The sequence below is a fragment of the Daphnia pulex genome, chromosome 10, assembly GCF_021134715.1.
Source record: "Daphnia pulex isolate KAP4 chromosome 10, ASM2113471v1".
In the NCBI taxonomy this organism is placed as follows: Eukaryota; Metazoa; Arthropoda; class Branchiopoda; order Diplostraca; family Daphniidae; genus Daphnia; species Daphnia pulex.
The window spans coordinates 899,360-916,630 of record NC_060026.1 but is presented as its reverse complement, the minus strand read 5'-3'; the positions used below and the strand labels follow the sequence as shown (position 1 = coordinate 916,630).

The window sequence follows — 17,271 nt, the reverse complement described above, 5'->3', positions numbered from 1 at the left end:
GGTTGATGCAGTTTGTAGTTCTATATCTCTTCTTTTGTTTAAACAGTACGGTAAGGAATGATAATTTTAAATCAGTCCTACCTTGAAACCTGAGAAATACGGCCAGCCATCTCCAAGTTCCATTCACAGAGATCAAAAGGTAGGTCCAATTAGAGATGTGGCGGAAAACTGGAGAAAAGACGTCCTCGTGAGCAGCACATTTACACTCGCACGAAATGATCAAACGGAGTTCATCTACATAATAAAAAGAAAGGAAAAACATTTTTGTAATTATTTAAGGAATATTCGCACATAAGAATGACATAACAAAAACAGTAGTTGATAGAATAGATAGAAAATGCTGATAGATAGCTGAATAAATCATTTCCATGTAGCCAACATAAAATATGACAACCAGCTTGAAGCACAAATGATACTTGTCTCTTTGAAAAATAAAATGAATAGCCCACTTTTTTCCCCTATGAATTTTATTGTATACGAGTTTTTATCTTAGAAATGTTTTAATTCGCATTTCAGAAAATTTCTTCTCTAGTTTTCCATTTCTTTAAAAGAAATCCAGCAAACATAAACGAAGCAATTAATTAAACTGAATACAAAAGTAATATTTAAAAATAACTCGGTTACGACATGAGCAGTTTTCATGTTATCACCAAAGTAAATGAAAAATGATGTAACATTTTATTATCTTCCGTTGCTACGCTCTTCTGATAACATTGCAAGACGAATAAAAAGCGATTGGAGCTGACTGATTGCTGTTGAGCTTAACTACCCAAAAATTCTCTCTGTAATTTTGTAAATTTATCGCCGTGTCGCTGAGACAAAGTCAATAATCAAATTAACAAGTTACCACGTTGATACCTGACACTGTGACTGAATTAGTGCTTTAACTTAACATTATGGATCCTATTAAAAAGCCCAAACGCCCTAGCAACGACGACGCTACTTCGGCATCAACGACTTCACCTCAAAGTAAGAACAAAATTCAATTAAAAAAATTGTCGTTGAATGAAGAGATAATATCAAAGTGCAATAAGAAATTGTTGACTGCTGCTTCGTTCGAATATCAAAAGCAATTGATTGAACAGTGCGAATTCAACGACGAAGCCATTCAGGAAATGGCAGAGAATTTAAATCAGCTGTTGACGTCTCCAAACAAAATTGAGCGCATCGCCACGAAATTTCCGAAACTAACGGCAGTCAAGGTGATTGCGGCACTTGAAAAATTAAGGTTGGAACAGCCGATCGCCAGTGACAAAGTACAGAAAAAGTGTTATCAGCGGAAGGATAGCTACTTGATGACGTCATTCAGTAGTCTACAAGAGTTGGCGTTTAAAAACATATTGAGGAATAATAATTCCTACTGCCAACTTATTGTTGCTGTCTGTGAAGGTGAAGGCCACAATTGTTCACTTTGCGCATCCACCAAGGACGATGATTACTACAGAAGTAAAATCACAAATAAGATAATCATCATTAATCATTATGAGGATGCTGGGGCATTTGATGACCTCAAATTTACCGAGTTAAGCGAACGATTTAAGAACATTCTACTTTCAAAGAAAATATTATTTCAAGGGACATTTCAAACTGTAGAATCATTAATCCAACAGAGAGACCAAACTGGAAGTAGGCCAGAAAATGTTATCGACTTGGATTCCATGGAGGAGTTGATTCAAATTGAATCGATCGAAATCCCATCGCCCACCTCGTCCAGTTTCAAAAAACCGTTTTACATTCAGAGGCGATTGACACCCACGTTTCCATTCAGCGATAATTTTTGGAGCCAAGTAGATAAGGAACTAGGGCATTCGGTTGCCGAGCAACTGAAAACCAAGTGCAAAGTAAATTCCAAAGGAGAAATTCAATGGTTCGTCGCCCACGATAAAAAGTCTAAAATCTGGGAGGAAATGATTAGCCTCTTAGAGAAAAGGAATTCGCCCATCAGCCCTTCAGAGTCATGGAGTTCTATCTCAGAAGATGACTTGTTGTTTGACTGGAATCTCCAAAATAAGTCGCCCGGAGTAGTAATAATATCCGGCGTTGCCGGAACGGGAAAGACCAGCATTTTGTCTCACTACTACGAGCAAATTAAAAATAAGGATCCAGGGCATTGGGTCATTTTAATTAACCTTTCAGATCATTCAGAAGCCTTTTCAAAACTCGATTACCGTTCAATCGACAAACTGACAGTTGTACATTTCCTAATCAACTTATCCGTTGTTACTGGGCAAAGTAAATTTGCACGTTCGTTATTAAAACACCGGCTGGAGACGGGTGACCGGATTGCGATCATGTTGGACGGTTTCGATGAGAGTCACTACAAAGATAACGTTATCCTAGTAATAAATACACTTAAACAGATGAAGTCTGTTCGATTATACGTAACAACTCGATCCCACATGGCGGGCTATCTCCAGCTGCAACTGTCTCAGTTATCTTACAATCTGGACGACTTTAGCAAAGAAGATCAAATAAATTATTTAACTTCTTTATGGAAACGCGACCTAGGAGATGAAATCGTTCAACTGTTTGCCAGTTCTTTAGTCGACCAGATGGCGACAACCCTAAAGGATAAGGAAAGGGCCTTTATCGGGACCTCGCTGCAGTGTCGCATCCTTGCCGAATGCTTCAAGTCGCAAGTCCAAAGGACAAATAATCAACAAGAGTTCGATTTGCTTTTAAAAGAAATCAATCGGCTGAATTTGAAACTGCCTAACCTTTTCCGTCTCATAGTAAAAAATAAACAACAAATTTATATCGACGCAAGGGAGAACAGCGACAGTTCTATCGATAACCAAGTGAAAACTTTACAGCAGTTTCTGAGAGACTTGGCAATAAGGACAATCGTATCTGGACAAGATGATGTAAACCTACTGTTAGGAAATTCGGCAAACACTTTGCTCAAACTCGGCGATGATTGTACCCGTTTTGGGCTGTTGGAAACCAACGCAGAAGGTAAAACGCAGTTCTCACACCGAACCTACGCCGAGTATTACATGGCAGAGCATCTGTACAAAGGGTTTCTTCTAGATGACGATAAAGAAAAAAGCCTTCCGATTGTAGAGAAAAATGCTCGAGAATTTAGAGTCAACATAATTCTGACGCAAAATCATTACGCTGGAGTCCTAGTCTTTTTCGATTCCATGTTGAAAGAGATTGACAATGAAAATATCAATTGGCGCGAGATAATCAACAAAAAGACGGAAATGCCATTGCGATTAAAAATATTTACTAAACTGTGGAAATCGACTAAAAATGCTTACGAAATTTTACTAAGTGCAATCAAAAACAGGAACGTAACTATATTCAAATTTCTATTTGACTGTTTCGACGTCATGTTTGACTCGACCGAATTTAGAAAAGTTATGAGACCTGTCATTCACGCGCCCTATTTTCAAATATTCGAAATTTTCACAGAAGAAAACAGCAGTGAAACGTTTGAACGGTTCATAAAACACTACGACATTGCGGCGGATAAGAGCGAAGTAAACAAAATATTTTCTGCGATCCTGCGTGAATTACCACACACAAAATTTCGTGATTGGGATAAGGAAGAGAAAAGAAAAATTGTGGATATCGTTCTACATTTCCTGCTCAAGCACAAAAAGAGTTTAAACAAAATTGAAACAGAAAAAAGACCTGAAGAAATATCATTGCGTGTACGAGCGCTGCATTTCTTCATGTGCAACCATTACTACGCAAATCAATTGAGGAAATGGCTAGCCCTTTTGTCTCACTTGTACGACGACGAATCATTTGCGAAATTATTTTTAAAAACAGAACGCCAGGCCAGATTGGACTGCCAAAATTCACCTGTCAACATCAAACAGACCCTGAATTTTTTACGGGATATTGGGCGAAACATTTTACTGGAACGAATCTGTCGTCTAGTCTTGTTATGGGACTATCAGGCCTTCGAAAGTTTTTATCTGTTTCCCGATCCAACTGGGCAATCCCAACCTTTGCTAAGATTGACTCGACTCCAGCAAGCAGCCTTTAACGGAGCCACACCCACTGTAATTGAAATAATAGACGAGGAACCGGAGACGAGTAAGGGCGAACTATTGGGGATCACATCCGAAGAGAATGAAACCATTATTGATGTGAAAAGTATAGAAGAGTTTATAGACGACGACATGGTACGAACTGATCAAAGATTCACGGCTCTCTATCTCGCCGCTGCCCGAGGCCACAAAGAAGTTTGTCGCAAGTTAATGGTTTGGTTAAAACAAGATTGGCTTGAAGGTGTCTTCGGTGCTTTAAGGGATGCGATTTACGTCAGGAGAATTGAAATGTTTGAATTGATTTTGAGAACTGTTAAAGAGGAGATGGGACAAGATTACCTACTAAAATTATTAAAATCAAAATATACTGGGGACAATACAAATTACGATTTGTATTGGGCTGCCATTATTCTAGACAGAGGTGACAACGATAGCAGCTTGTGGTACCGAAAAGTGGCCGACATAATCGTTCCCGAAGGTGAAGGAAACGAGCAACACTGGGACGATCTAAACGATTTTGTCTTACGAGATCAACATTCGATAATATCACTGGAATATGTCGATCCAGACACCGCAAAGAAAATGATAATGGCGAAGGGATTCGAAAATTGGATTCAACGTCTTCTTGACATTCACATTTCCAAGGGGTTCTACTTTCTGTTTCAGAAATACGAAGATAAACTTACTGGTTGCATGGGCCTATTTCATGAAAGTCGATTGTCGGATTTCCTGGTAATATTCACCTCATCAAGGGACGGAGTAGGAAACCATAAAACCAGTCACTGGGCTCGAATTCTCCAAACAGATTACGACGCTGAAAAATTCAAAAGAATCAATTACTCATCCAATTATTTGCTAAACTCTTTTCTCAATTACCTGGAATTGATTTTCGCCGAATTGAGCCAAGGTGAAATCAATCAACGGTTGTTTGATGACGAAGGAATCGTAGCCATCACTCGGTCTCTGTTAAAACACGGACGAAAAAGTCTAGTTAATTGGATGTTGGATTATATGGCAGGAGGGAATAAAAAAGACATCAAACAACATTTATTGGTGAAATTAATTAAAGAAATTAAAAATATCATAGCCCCTGTAGAGGAAGAAGCAAAGAGCCAATGGATCTTGTATGGGCATGTCAACATTATATGGACTCGAGTAAAAATCTTGGTTTTCATTATGGATAATGCCAATTACAGCACAAACTTGTCAGAGTTAGTCTGTGCAATTTTAGAACAACATCGCAATGAAATTAATGAAACAGGATGCAGTATTTGGAGTTGCTATTTTGACAACGTCGATGGAAGGAGTGAGAAAATGGCGTTGAATAAAATGGACAACTTTTTGAAATACGTAATGGACACATCGGGAGAAAGTGACGTCAGAAAACTCGTGCAAGGAAATATTATTAACGCGTTAAAACACTGGAACGATAGTCGACTTAATGTTCTTTTACATCAATTAATGTCCGATGAAAAGCAAACTAAAGATTATGGACGTCAAATAGTAAAAGAAGCAATTGGAATTTTGAATGAATTAAGTTTCTGTGCTCGCGTTTACTGCTGGAAAAACATTCAACAGATTGTTGACTATGCCGACAGTGGGGAGCTAACGAAATTAACACAAATAATCACGCAGAAATACCAGATAAATGACGACGACAAAGAAAAAAGTGTGTGGAGTAGCTACCTCCGCGATGAATATTTTTACACGATGGAAAATGTTTCTTACGTCGACATAATTTTACCTCGAAATGTCAACAAATTTTTGAAATGCGTTTCAGAAAAACTAGGACAAATTCAAGTGAAGGAACTGGTGTTTCACGAGTACAACGACATGTACGGAAACAAAAATACAGTCATACAATTTGCGAAATCAGAGAGAAATTACAGTTTAGTCAAGGCTTTGCTTACCCATCTGAAGAAATAAAATGAATCCAATCTTGTAACTGTAGAAATTAACGCACTTGCATAATTGAATACACTCTGGTCCTCTATAACAAACTAGTTTGTTATTTTTTTCAATTTAACGACAAAATTATCAGTAAAAACACAGCCAGAGAGCTATCGACGACGTGACGGACTCGTGTTACACACCAGACTGAGTTTCTTTTCATCGGCCGCACGAGGCGCATTTTCCCGGCTGAATTTTTGGCGGCAATGCGTAGGAGGAGGAAGGGTTTACAAGTCGGCCATTTTGAATTTTTCTCAACCCTCTCCCCCCCCCCGCTCCACCCCCCATTTAGAAAAGAAAAGTCGGCCATTTTGGATTTTTATTTCCTCTCCCACCCCCAACTCTTACCTACACTCCAATTGTTAAATCAACTAGTTAAACAACTTGTAAACGATTGAAACCGATTGAAACTAGATATCTGCGTTTTGGCATACGTAACCGAGTACGTAATAACATGTTGCGAATAAAGGTGCGTAATCTTGTGGCCTTTTTGAAACGTTCCCAAATTATAATCAAACAAAATAAAAACGACAACCAAAACTGGAAAAACCACCCTCAAAAAATCGATGAAGAACAACTTTCCAAACTTACTGATTGGTTTCCTCGAGTCAGTCCAACACTGCTCACTGATGTCTTTCATTTGCCGCTCAGTCCAAAATGTAATTTTACTTTTCGTTAAGAATATGAAGTAAAAATATGAAGGAAGATGAGAGAAATGTTACTCCTCGTTGCACGTCGATTCACGGATAAACGTTTTAATAGTTTATCTGAGACTTGCATAGTGCACAATAAGCCCGCCCCATCGCATTGATTTCCATAAATATAGCACTTTCCCTCGAGCTGGGTGTGGCTGATGGCCTTCATACCATTTTTCGGTTTGCCAATTTAATTCCTTGAGAATCATTTTGTGTATTTTTCCCAAGCATGTCGTTTTTTCCGTATCTCAAGTTGACTTTAATTTCAAAAAAAGTTTAAACTGTCAGCTCTACTTTAATTTTATTTTCCAAGGTAATAATCTGCGCTCTTCGAATCATAAGTGTTAACTTTATGCATTCACCGTGAGACGATTGTATGCGCAACAGTTCTAGATTTCCAGGAAGTCGATTTTCGGTTCCTTGGGGGAATCGAGGATCTCTCGAAAGATATTAATGACACCCCCACGTCGGTATTGTTTTCCCACTTTTCTCTCGAATTATACTTGCCCTTCGCGGTACTCGGAAATTTCTTGCCAAATAAAGTTTTAATCGGTTGTCCAACTTCAGCGAGTTAACAGTTGACCGTTTATCGTGCTCCAGTCAAGACCGCGATTGTACACGGAGTTGCAACCACCGCTAATTTAAACAAATAAAGTTGTGTCATATTCATCAGGATAATAACGAGCAGCTCTACTTACGCTTAGTTGTTCTTCGACACACTCCAAAGTGATGGAAAATGGTAAGACAAACATAAAGCAATTTCCACCTTTTATACTTGAAATCAGTATCGAAGCAAACTCTTCTTATTTTAATTAGTCAGCAGAGCTCTTTGGTGATATAATTTTAATTTATAAATGCTGTGTTCTATTATGCTTTGATTGGTGTCCATTCAGAGATTTTAATTTTCGCACGGAAGTTGACGTGTTTGTCCGGCGGAGGGCTCCTGGATCCCCACGTCGAATGCGGATTAAACTACAAATATTTCCCGATATGTCTTGAAGTTCAACCTGGTGGAGGATCTCATTCTCTGGCGTCAAGGATATAGTTCCCATTTGGTATAAAACATGAGCAACAAATATATAATTCTGTTGATATAGTGATATATTTTTTAATAATAATAATTGACTATATTTTCTAATTAGGAAGATGTCTTAATTCGTGCTTTGAAGCCGGAGGATATGGAAAAGGTTGACGTCATGATTATCGCCATTTTGGGCTGTTTGTTTTCTCAGAACGCAACAGTGATTCTCCAACACTTTCAGAATTTCGAAGACACATTTGAAAAGTCCTCCGTCATATCAACGATTCTGAGTAATTCTTTTTAATATACTAATATTCGATTGATTTAAAAAAAAAAAATTTTTTCAATCAACAGGAACTGCAGCGAGAAAACACGGACCCTATCTGGACGTCGTTTCGTGCACGTCAATTATGAAAAATTGGTTTTATGCTAATAATAAGTTCGGTTACATTTAAAATGTCGTGCTCATCATGCGTTGTTAGGAAACAAGATTATTATCATTTTGCTATTATTACACAGAAATGCCCATGTTGAAACAATTTGTTATTTGCGAATTTTTGCGCGTAATATTCTGCCACGAATTTTCAACGTTTGTAAGTTTGCAAATGCACAAGCCAGCCTCCCTCCAAGAACGCTTGAAATATGGTTTTTAAATTTGGTAATCGCCATGCGTGCATAATAAATCATTTCCCATTTAAATTTTGATTGTTTTTCGTTCCGACCTTGGCTGAAATCGATTCAGCGAACTAGGACCATTAGTTAATGTTACCTCATCTGAGAAATGTACACATGACCTAGTCCGACGAGGGCTTCATCCATCACAGTTATTCCGTAACGACCAGTAATTCTGATATCCTGGAAAACAATGGCTCATCCAGTCACTAGTATAATGGGCCATTAAAGATCCTGCGAGGTTTTCTGTTTTTAAATAAAAGATACCGTCCTTTAGTACATTCATTGATGCCAACTGTGTTAGTTGTCGTTTTGTTATCTTCTATATACCGTCAGCGATTTTTTTAAATTAAGTGAATGAGGGAGATGATGAGTTTGTCAGGCGGACGCTGTTTAGATCCGCACATGGACAACGGATTCAATTTAAAATATTTCCCGATCGACACCGAGTACAAGTCGCTCATGGTCGAGGACGTGATTCTCTGGAATCACGGATTCGGCTCACGTCTGGTAAGTTTTTAAAAAACAAAAACTAATTAATTGAAATGAGATGTTTGGAATTTATATTTGGACGACGGAAATTGTTTGTTTTGTGCGCAGGAACAAAGTTTATTAGCGGCCTTGAAGCCGGAAGAAGGGGCCGATATAGAAATGATGATCGTAGCCATCATGAATTGTTTATTCGTCAGAAATCAAGCCATGGTCGAACACTTTCGGATGTTTGAACAGACTTTTGAAAAGTCTTCCATTATTTCCGTGATCCTAAGTATAATTTGCAATTTTTTTTTAAATATTAAGGCCTTGAATCACAATATTTTGGTTTTTATTATCAAATTATTAGAAACTATAGCTAAGCATCACGGTCCCTATCTGGACATTTTTTACTGTACGGCAGTCATGAAGAAATGGTTTTACCCCGATGCACCTAACCCGCCATTGAACGCTGCCGATCCCGACAGTTGGCAAGATTTATTGTGACACGGGCCAACCTCTCAAGTGTGTTGATAATTAGCAGTATCAAAAATTGGGAAATTAATTTACCTGGGATTGAAAAAAAAATTACAATTAAGAAATTATTAACCTGTTCTGGAATTTTAAAAATTGACAATTGATAAATTAATTGACATGAAATTGAAAAAAAAATTGACAAATGAGAAATTAATTGACCTGGAACAAACAAAATTGATAAGTGGCGACGGCTATAGAGTCCATTGGCATTTATCCGCATTTATCCTATAATAATCACTCGATAAAAATGAATTGTTTTTGTAAGATTGTTACGTTTAAAGAAAAGAAATCTAAATAAAGACAATTTATTTGGTGACGGAAAATCAATGCCGGTTTGGTCGAATGTATTATACACCAGTCAATCGGGACCATGGAAACCAGCAACGTAATATTCTAATCAAACAGGGCGTGGTTTAATTTTGCGTGTTCATCTTGATCCAGGGCAGAAACGACGTCACTCTCATGAAAACGCCTGGGTATCCACTTCTAGCACATCCTGTTTTTGTTTTATTAAATAAAATAAATAAAATATAAATCAATAGAAGAATATAAGGTAAATAATACCTTTCCCCCAGCTGACGATTCCAACTTGTTCATATTTGCATTTCGGTCCAGTCGATTTGACGACGAGTGGACCGCCACTATCGCCCTGCCATTACACCCAATAATCAACTCAATTTAAAACCTTTAAATATTATTGTATCCCATTCACTTATACTTGGCAAGTTCCTTTTCCGGGCTCGTAAGCGCACATCATGTGGCTGGGGTAAGGTCTGTAGTTATAAATTTGGCGACATTTGGATTGGTTAAGAATTCTTTTGGAAATATGACGAAGGAAATCCGAGCCCTTTCCGCCTTCCTTTGTACGTCCCCAGCCCTTGACGAACACCAACCTGCCTTCGTAACTATCGTCGGATCCTTGCGGAGGCAAACAGACGGGCGAGATTGTCTTGGTAAACTTGACGGGATTCTCTAGCGTCAGGATGGCGATGTCGTTGAACTAAAATTGATTCACAACTGAGATGAAATTTACGTCCAAACCGGGTCAATTGACAATAAAGCTGTATAATTCTGATTACCCAATGTTTGGGATTGTATTTCTCGTGGATTTTGATTTTGACGACGTTTCTCGACAGCTGGGCGTCGTTCCGTTTTCCGCTCAGTTCATGCACGCCCAATAAGACGATCATGTTCTTAGGGTCTTTTGGACTAAAATAAATACAAAAGAAATTGAGTAATTATTTACAGAATACAAAATTAGGACACGCTTTTATTATTAATAACTTTTATTAAATAATAACTACTCACTGGGTAGATTTTCTTTCGGTAACGCAATGAGCCGCTGTCAAGATTTTATTCCAACTGATTAATGAGCCACCGCAGAATTTATGAATGCGGTCATTGTTTTTACGCCCCAATGATACCTGGATAGTTAATTTTGATTCACATTTTCATAAACTGTTTGACATTAATTATGAGATGGTGTATTTAAAAATCTGAAATTTGACTTCACCATGTAGGGGTACTGATTCCGTTGAGCGACGTCACTGCCAACCATTCGCATCTCCTCGTTACTTCCTTCCTCCAAATTTTCAAGAGTCTGCCATTCACTTCCGGTGTTGTTTTGAGTTGACGGAAATCTTTGTGTTGTCTGGCCACCTTCGGCTGGGCCGGAGTAAGACAACAGGACGGCCACTAAAAAGAGGGTGGCTGGCCCTGACTGGCGTAATCGGCTCATTTTCTAAATGCGTTTGAATTCGTAAAAGATAATCGATTTAGTGCTGGAAGGTCCTACAAGCTGGATTGATGAGAGAACTAACAATTGTCTCCGCGTGTCAAAATTCGACTCAACTTCTCCCGTCGACCACTTGTTAATCACTACACAACATTTTGTGCGGTTTCTTTTAATTGATATTACGACAAATTTCCAGAAAAATATAAAGCCCGCAACCCAAATATGGAAATAAAAATATTAAAAAAAAAAATGTTCCTACTCCTTTACCTATGGCAATATATTATAATAATCAGTTCAAAATATTTTCTGGAAGTGGTTCCCCAAACCCACAGGCCACAGCCAACCCAAGATAACAACGTCGTGATTTTTACCGTTCAATCTTTTTCTTTTTCAATTCTATATGTGCATGTAACTGATGTGTAATATTATATTTGGGATCGCGAGTATATATGTTTAACCACTTCTGTTGAAAATATAAAATGATACGAGCTGATTATTAATGAAACGATACATTCTACCACAATCATATATCCTTTTGAGTTATATTGCGGGGCTGACTTTTCCGGGAAACTGCGCAGGTATATAACATATAATGTAGTCAAAGAAGTGGCAAAATTTGAGTGCAGAGACCGTTCAACGGCCGATCCAACGAGTTTGCATCAAATTGTATAGTGTTTTTTCGTCTTACATTGGCGCATCAAACAGTAAATTAGGGAAATGGCCAAACCTTTCCAGTCAATAAGACCCGCCGTCGTCTTTTTGATGGCCGTTCTGCTGTTTTACTTCGACCCAGCTAATAGCGCTGGCATCCGAGTGCATAAAACCAAAAGGTTTGTGCCAACATTGGACGAAACAACCCGAAATGAATGGCAGACAGCAGCGGAACAATTAGAGGAAATAAGCGACAGCCAGCAAACGAGAATGGTTGACGGTGACGCCACTAGGAAGAATCAGTATCCCTACATGGTGAGTTATAAAATCCAGCGCAATTCCAATTAGGAACGCCAATAACTTTCAAAAAAAAAGGAGACTATAACTCAATTTAGGTGGGGTTAATGAGGTTAAGGAGTACTCGTCCTCAAGTATGGGATATCGCATATTGTGGGGGATCTTTAATAAGTCCAAGTCACATCTTGACATCTGCCAATTGCGTGACTATACGTTATAGGAGAAGCAGATGAGCGGAACAGCCGCTTCGATTTGAATTCTACTAACCCCATCATAAAGGCAATTCACGAACGGTCCCGACAATGGTGGAGTGCGACAGTATAGTTGCTGGGTGACGTCGGAACCGGTCGGAACGATACTACTGCTGACGTGAATCGAAAGTTGCACAACAGTTTCGACGGTTGATCTTTTTTCCCATTTATAATCCATGCAACATATTAATTAAAGGATATACAATAACTCCAAGTAGGCCTACATAACTGCGTAATTCCAGCAGACTTTTTCAATATATCTAATTCAAATTTGTCAAATGAAAGCCTGAATATTTTTCACAGGGGATGGGCTCGGTTACATCGACATCGGTGTCTGGTGGCGGAAAGGAACACACCGGAAAATTGTATTTCGATCCTCTAGCCGATCAGCCCGGAGATGGCTATTTCATCACGGATGCAGAACTGCGTGAGAGACTTGGCCAACTGGTTGAGGAATCAGAGAAGATTCTGGAGGTTGGGCACTACACGAATCCGCTGAGCAATGTACAAGTCACGCAAATCGTCCTCCATCACGCGTACATTGTTTTCCAAACGGACGAGTGGTGGTGGTCCATCGAGAAGAACAGCGATGGCGTCACCATTCAGCGGTCGAAAATTGCCGCATACGTTCGCAACAAGTACCGTAGACAAGATCGCACGACGAATGTATTTGGGGGCGGAATCCGATGCGAGAGGAAATGTAAAGGCAGTCACTCTGTCAAAGAGCTGATTGATCACATTTATAGAAAGAACTACTTGAATGAAGTTTACGATCTTGTCACCAACAACTGCCAACATTTTGCTCAACACATTTATCAATTCATCTGAACAAATCAGCGCACCCCGAGTCCCGACCATATCTCTTCGGCACTTCATTCCAGCACAGTCTAATTGATAATAATGTGTATCAGCTAGGCTATTATATAAATTTAGTACTATATTATTATTACAACCCAGGTCGATTCCAAAATGCACAACTTATTTTTATTTGGTTTGCATGAATTTTAATCTTCGTCATATTTGACTCCATGATTTCAAATCGCCATTGACATCATCGCTTTATTACGATGTCGTCACAGATAATATCGACATACTTATTTTCTTCTGGCCGACAAATGGAATAATAATCATCACGATGCTGCCTGCCTGATATCTTGTATTTTATACAACATCATTTAGACTGATGAAATGAGACGTTTTAGGAGAACGGTTAACACATCAGAGAATAAGACAATTAAGAGGAAAAAAAGATTATACTCTATGACGCTCTATATAATCGCGGATCGCCGACGATCTGATGAAATGTGTATTCCACATCAACGCCCAGTCAATCATATCTATGGAAACAGTTTTCCGCACCGGATGTAAGGCGTAATTATTTTAATATTGCGTGTTCATCTTGATCCAGGGCAGGAATGACGTCACTCTCATGAAAACGCCTGGGTATCCTTGTCTAGCACATCCTGTTATTTCCCCGATAAATTAAAAAACAAATAACGACTGAATTACGTAAAATTTGTCTTACCGATTCCCCAGCTGACGATTCCAACTTGTTCATATTTGCATTTCGGTCCAGTCGATTTGACGACGAGTGGACCGCCACTGGCACCCTGCCATATAACACCAAATAGTCACATACTTGGCTCAGTTTTGAATAGCTTTTATCCCTTTTAAGTTTCACTTATACTTGACAAGTTCCTTTGCCAGGCTCGTAAGCGCACAGCATGTGGTCTTGGTACTCGAAGGATTTGAAAATGCGCCGGCATGTCCCGGTAGGAACGACTATTTTAGTGACATGCCGTTTAAACATGCAACAATTGTAAAATTATTACTCCAGATATTTTTATTGGAAATGTCGTTTGATAAAAAAAAATGAAAAGCGGCCATCAAAGAAAGCTTCTCACTCTTCCTCCCTGTATTACTACCACCAAGAAAGATCCTTCGATTCTCAGTTAAACAAAAGAATGCAGGGGTCGATGGACGATGACGCCCATTATTTTTGTCGGAGGACAAAATTTTAAAATTGCGCATTTTTCTTCATCTTTGACATTCGTTTTCTGGGAATATATTTTGTCAACGTCGTAAAAAGAATGCGAAATAGAAAAGCGGACAGTGTCGATCTCAGCCTTATTTCAGAAATCGCGGCTGACATATTTTTAAAAGTTGTTTTGTTTACAAGTTGTTGGTGTGCAGTCAAAGTGCTGCGTAAGTAGTTCAGCTGATTCATTCAGGGATACATGATTTCACAAAAACAAAATCAGTGGACATATTATGTCCAGAACGCTCGTTATGTACAATAAGAGCAAAAAATAAAAAAATAAAAAGGGAAAGGCAACTGTCCTGACCAAAAAGGTAATCACCTTTTTCTAGATCATTTGTCTTTTTGTTTTGTTTTACTACGATCATGGATTTGTGTGTCCTCTCTCCTCCCCAACTTCTCTTTCAGTTTTTAATTGTACACTCAAATTTAAGTGTGATAACTTGTAAGTTTGGTTGTGGACCACATTGGTTCTTAACTCACCTTGGCTTTATGCATTTATGTAAATCTATTTCGCCCGTTTCTTAAGAAACTCGATGTATACCTTGACGAGGAATTTATTCTGCACGTGCTCTAAAAGAAATTCGATCGATTCGACAGCAACCGATTGATCAGCCAAATCGTTGAATCGATGCAATTCAATACTAGTTTATTTAGCAACTTGTATTTAACGACTGAAACTAGATCTTGGCATTTTGGGCGAACGTGCTGTGAATAAAGGTCAGAACTCGAACCCAGTGGATTTCGAAAGAATCCAAAATCATCAAATGAAATGGGGAAAAAAACAAACAAACAAACGAAACAAGAAAAACCGCCGAAAAAAAAATCGATCCAGAACTTGACTTTCCAAATTAATTGATTGGTACCCTCGAGCCAGTCCAACACTCCGGCGTACCCCATCACCTCCACAAGTTTCGATTTTCATTTGCCCGCATTTGCCGCTCCGTCAGTCAGTCCCATTCTCTTTGATACAATTTACATAATTCGTTTAAAAGATAATTTCTGAATTAGCGGTGACAAAAATAACAAAATAACTTCAAATAGGTTTTGAGTATACTTGATTATAGTTAGTATACTTTATGTCCTTTATTGAAGTCTTCAATCGCTGCTGATAAAAAGATCAGCACCGAAATAATGAAGGCAGATGGGAGAAATGTTGCTCTTCATTGCACGTGTCAATTGGCTTAAACGTTTGTGTGCGTGCGCACAGCAATTAGTCCGCTATCGCATTAATTTTCTTCTATTCTTATTTTTCCCTATGCTGGGGTGTGGCTGATGGCCTTGCCTTTTTCGGTTTGTGTATATTTTACCCTTTTTTTTCTCGAGCATTCGATGCTGTCGTTTCTCCCTTAATTAATATCACTGAGTTGACTTTAACAAACACAAGTTTAAAAAAAAACAAACAAACAAAACAGAGCCAGTCTGTAACAGGTTGCTGGTCGCTACTTTTATTTCATTTCCAAGATATCCCTAGCTGTCTCTGCGCTCTTAGTTGGAGTCAAAAAGTAGTAAGTGTTAACTTTTCATTCAAACGGGAGACAATTTATATTATACGTTTCTACGTCAAACGAAAAAAGCAGTCGAGTTAAAATATACACAGACGGTTGAGAGAGATTTCCAGGAATTCGATTTTGGCTACCAATGGGGAAAATGCGGATCTTTTGAAAGATAATGGATCAGTTGGATCACCCCCAGGTCGATTATTTTGGTTCATTTTTTTTTTCTAAAAATTGCAACTCTTTTTTTTTTTTTCGAATGGAACTCCAAAATTTTCTTGCCCAATTAAGTATAATCAGGTGTCTCCCAACTTCAGCGAGGTACAGTGGTCGGTTTAGCGTGCTCCAGTCAAGACCGATTTTACATATACATGTGTGCTGGGGTTCAGCAACCACCGCTAACGTGAATAAAGTTGTGTCATCCATTAGTACATAGCAGCTCTATAGTTATTACGCGTATTTCTCCTTCAGCGCACTCCAAGTGATGGAAAATGGTAAGGAAAACATTGAACAACTTCCACCTAACACTTGAATATCAAAGCAAATAACGAAAACTCGTCTTGTAGTATTATGTAATCAGTTAACAGGGGAGAGCTCTTTGGCGATAATTGATTGATAAATGTGTTCTGTTCTTCTATTATATAATGATTTGATTGTTTTGTCCATTCAGAGACATTTTTCAGACGGAAAATGACGTGTTTGTCCGGCGGATGGCCCCTGGATCCCCACGTCGAGAGCGGATTCAACTACAAATATTTCCCGATCGACAGCGTCTTGAGGTTTAACCTGGTGGAGGATCTCGTTCTCTGGCGTCAAGGATATAGTTCCCATTTGGTAAAAGATTAAGAACTTAAAAGTCTGTTTATCGAATGATATTTCTTTTTTTTTTTAATTCTTGACTATTATTTTCTAATTAGGAAGAAAGCTTAATTCGTACTTTGAAGCCGGAGGATATGATTAATATCGACACCATGATTGTCGGCATTATGGGTTGCTTGTTTTCCAGGAACAAAGTGATCCTCCAACACTTTCAAAATTTTGAAGCCACATTCGAAAAGTCCTCCATCATTTCGACGATTCTGAGTAATTTTATTTTGAATAGGCTACTACTAATCCGTTCCTCTAATATTCGATTGATTTAAAAAACTGATTTCTCAATCAACAGGAACTGCAGCGAGAAAACACGGACCCTATCTGGACGTCGTTTCGTGCACGTCAATTATGAAAAATTGGTTTTATCCCAAAACTATAATACCAATAACATATGGTTACATTTAAATGTCGTGCTCATCGGCGTTGTTAGTAAACACAATAATTCCTTTTGCTATTTACACATAAATGCCTATGTTGCCAAGAAAAAATTAGTTAGTTCGCAAATCAAACGTCGACTTAATGTTCTTGATTTTATTCTACTTGAAATCTGCGGTAAAGACATGACGCTGTGTTTAAACGA

At 38.5% G+C, this 17,271-nt stretch overlaps 3 protein-coding genes and 1 long non-coding RNA gene across 8 annotated transcripts in view; 2 read left to right on the top strand and 2 right to left on the bottom strand.

The window, feature by feature from the left end:
• Positions 1-6,051, bottom strand: part of LOC124204639 — a 19,927-nt gene extending 13,876 nt beyond the window's left edge. Inside the window, exons 1-4 of the long non-coding RNA XR_006879011.1 lie at positions 5,915-6,051; positions 4,881-4,967; positions 4,691-4,818; positions 82-234 (exon numbers count right to left, since the gene is read on the bottom strand). This is a non-coding gene — a long non-coding RNA (uncharacterized LOC124204639). The remainder of the gene's footprint in view (positions 1-81; positions 235-4,690; positions 4,819-4,880; positions 4,968-5,914) is intronic.
• LOC124204627 lies at positions 317-17,271 on the top strand. 2 transcript variants are annotated; one of them, XM_046601720.1, is made up of 4 exons: positions 317-7,388; positions 7,543-7,704; positions 16,736-16,901; positions 16,984-17,271. In XM_046601720.1, exon 1 carries the CDS (start codon positions 897-899, stop codon positions 5,928-5,930), a length of 5,034 nt encoding a protein of 1,677 aa, XP_046457676.1. In that variant the 5' UTR covers positions 317-896; the 3' UTR covers positions 5,931-7,388; positions 7,543-7,704; positions 16,736-16,901; positions 16,984-17,271. The 2 variants fall into 2 exon arrangements, with proteins under 2 accessions (XP_046457676.1, XP_046457677.1); XM_046601721.1 differs by lacking the exons at positions 16,736-16,901; positions 16,984-17,271 and adding exons at positions 7,792-7,960; positions 8,025-8,853.
• On the bottom strand, positions 9,655-11,323 carry LOC124204636 (trypsin alpha-3-like). Of its 3 annotated transcripts, none has more exons than XM_046601741.1 (7): positions 11,171-11,322; positions 10,864-11,091; positions 10,659-10,774; positions 10,430-10,559; positions 10,069-10,350; positions 9,915-9,999; positions 9,655-9,846 (listed from the first exon to the last, which is right to left on the bottom strand). In XM_046601741.1, exons 2-7 carry the CDS (start codon positions 11,086-11,088, stop codon positions 9,764-9,766), a joined length of 921 nt encoding a protein of 306 aa, XP_046457697.1. In that variant the 5' UTR covers positions 11,089-11,091; positions 11,171-11,322; the 3' UTR covers positions 9,655-9,763. The 3 variants fall into 3 exon arrangements, with proteins under 3 accessions (XP_046457697.1, XP_046457695.1, XP_046457698.1); XM_046601742.1 differs by having other exon boundaries at positions 9,671-9,846; positions 10,864-11,070; positions 11,146-11,322; XM_046601739.1 differs by having other exon boundaries at positions 10,864-11,323.
• Positions 12,375-13,290, top strand: LOC124204637. 2 transcript variants are annotated; one of them, XM_046601744.1, is made up of 2 exons: positions 12,375-12,498; positions 12,588-13,290. In XM_046601744.1, the coding sequence occupies exon 2, from the start codon at positions 12,591-12,593 to the stop codon at positions 13,110-13,112; it is 522 nt and encodes a 173-aa protein (XP_046457700.1). In that variant the 5' UTR covers positions 12,375-12,498; positions 12,588-12,590; the 3' UTR covers positions 13,113-13,290. The 2 variants fall into 2 exon arrangements, with proteins under 2 accessions (XP_046457700.1, XP_046457699.1); XM_046601743.1 differs by having other exon boundaries at positions 12,375-12,516.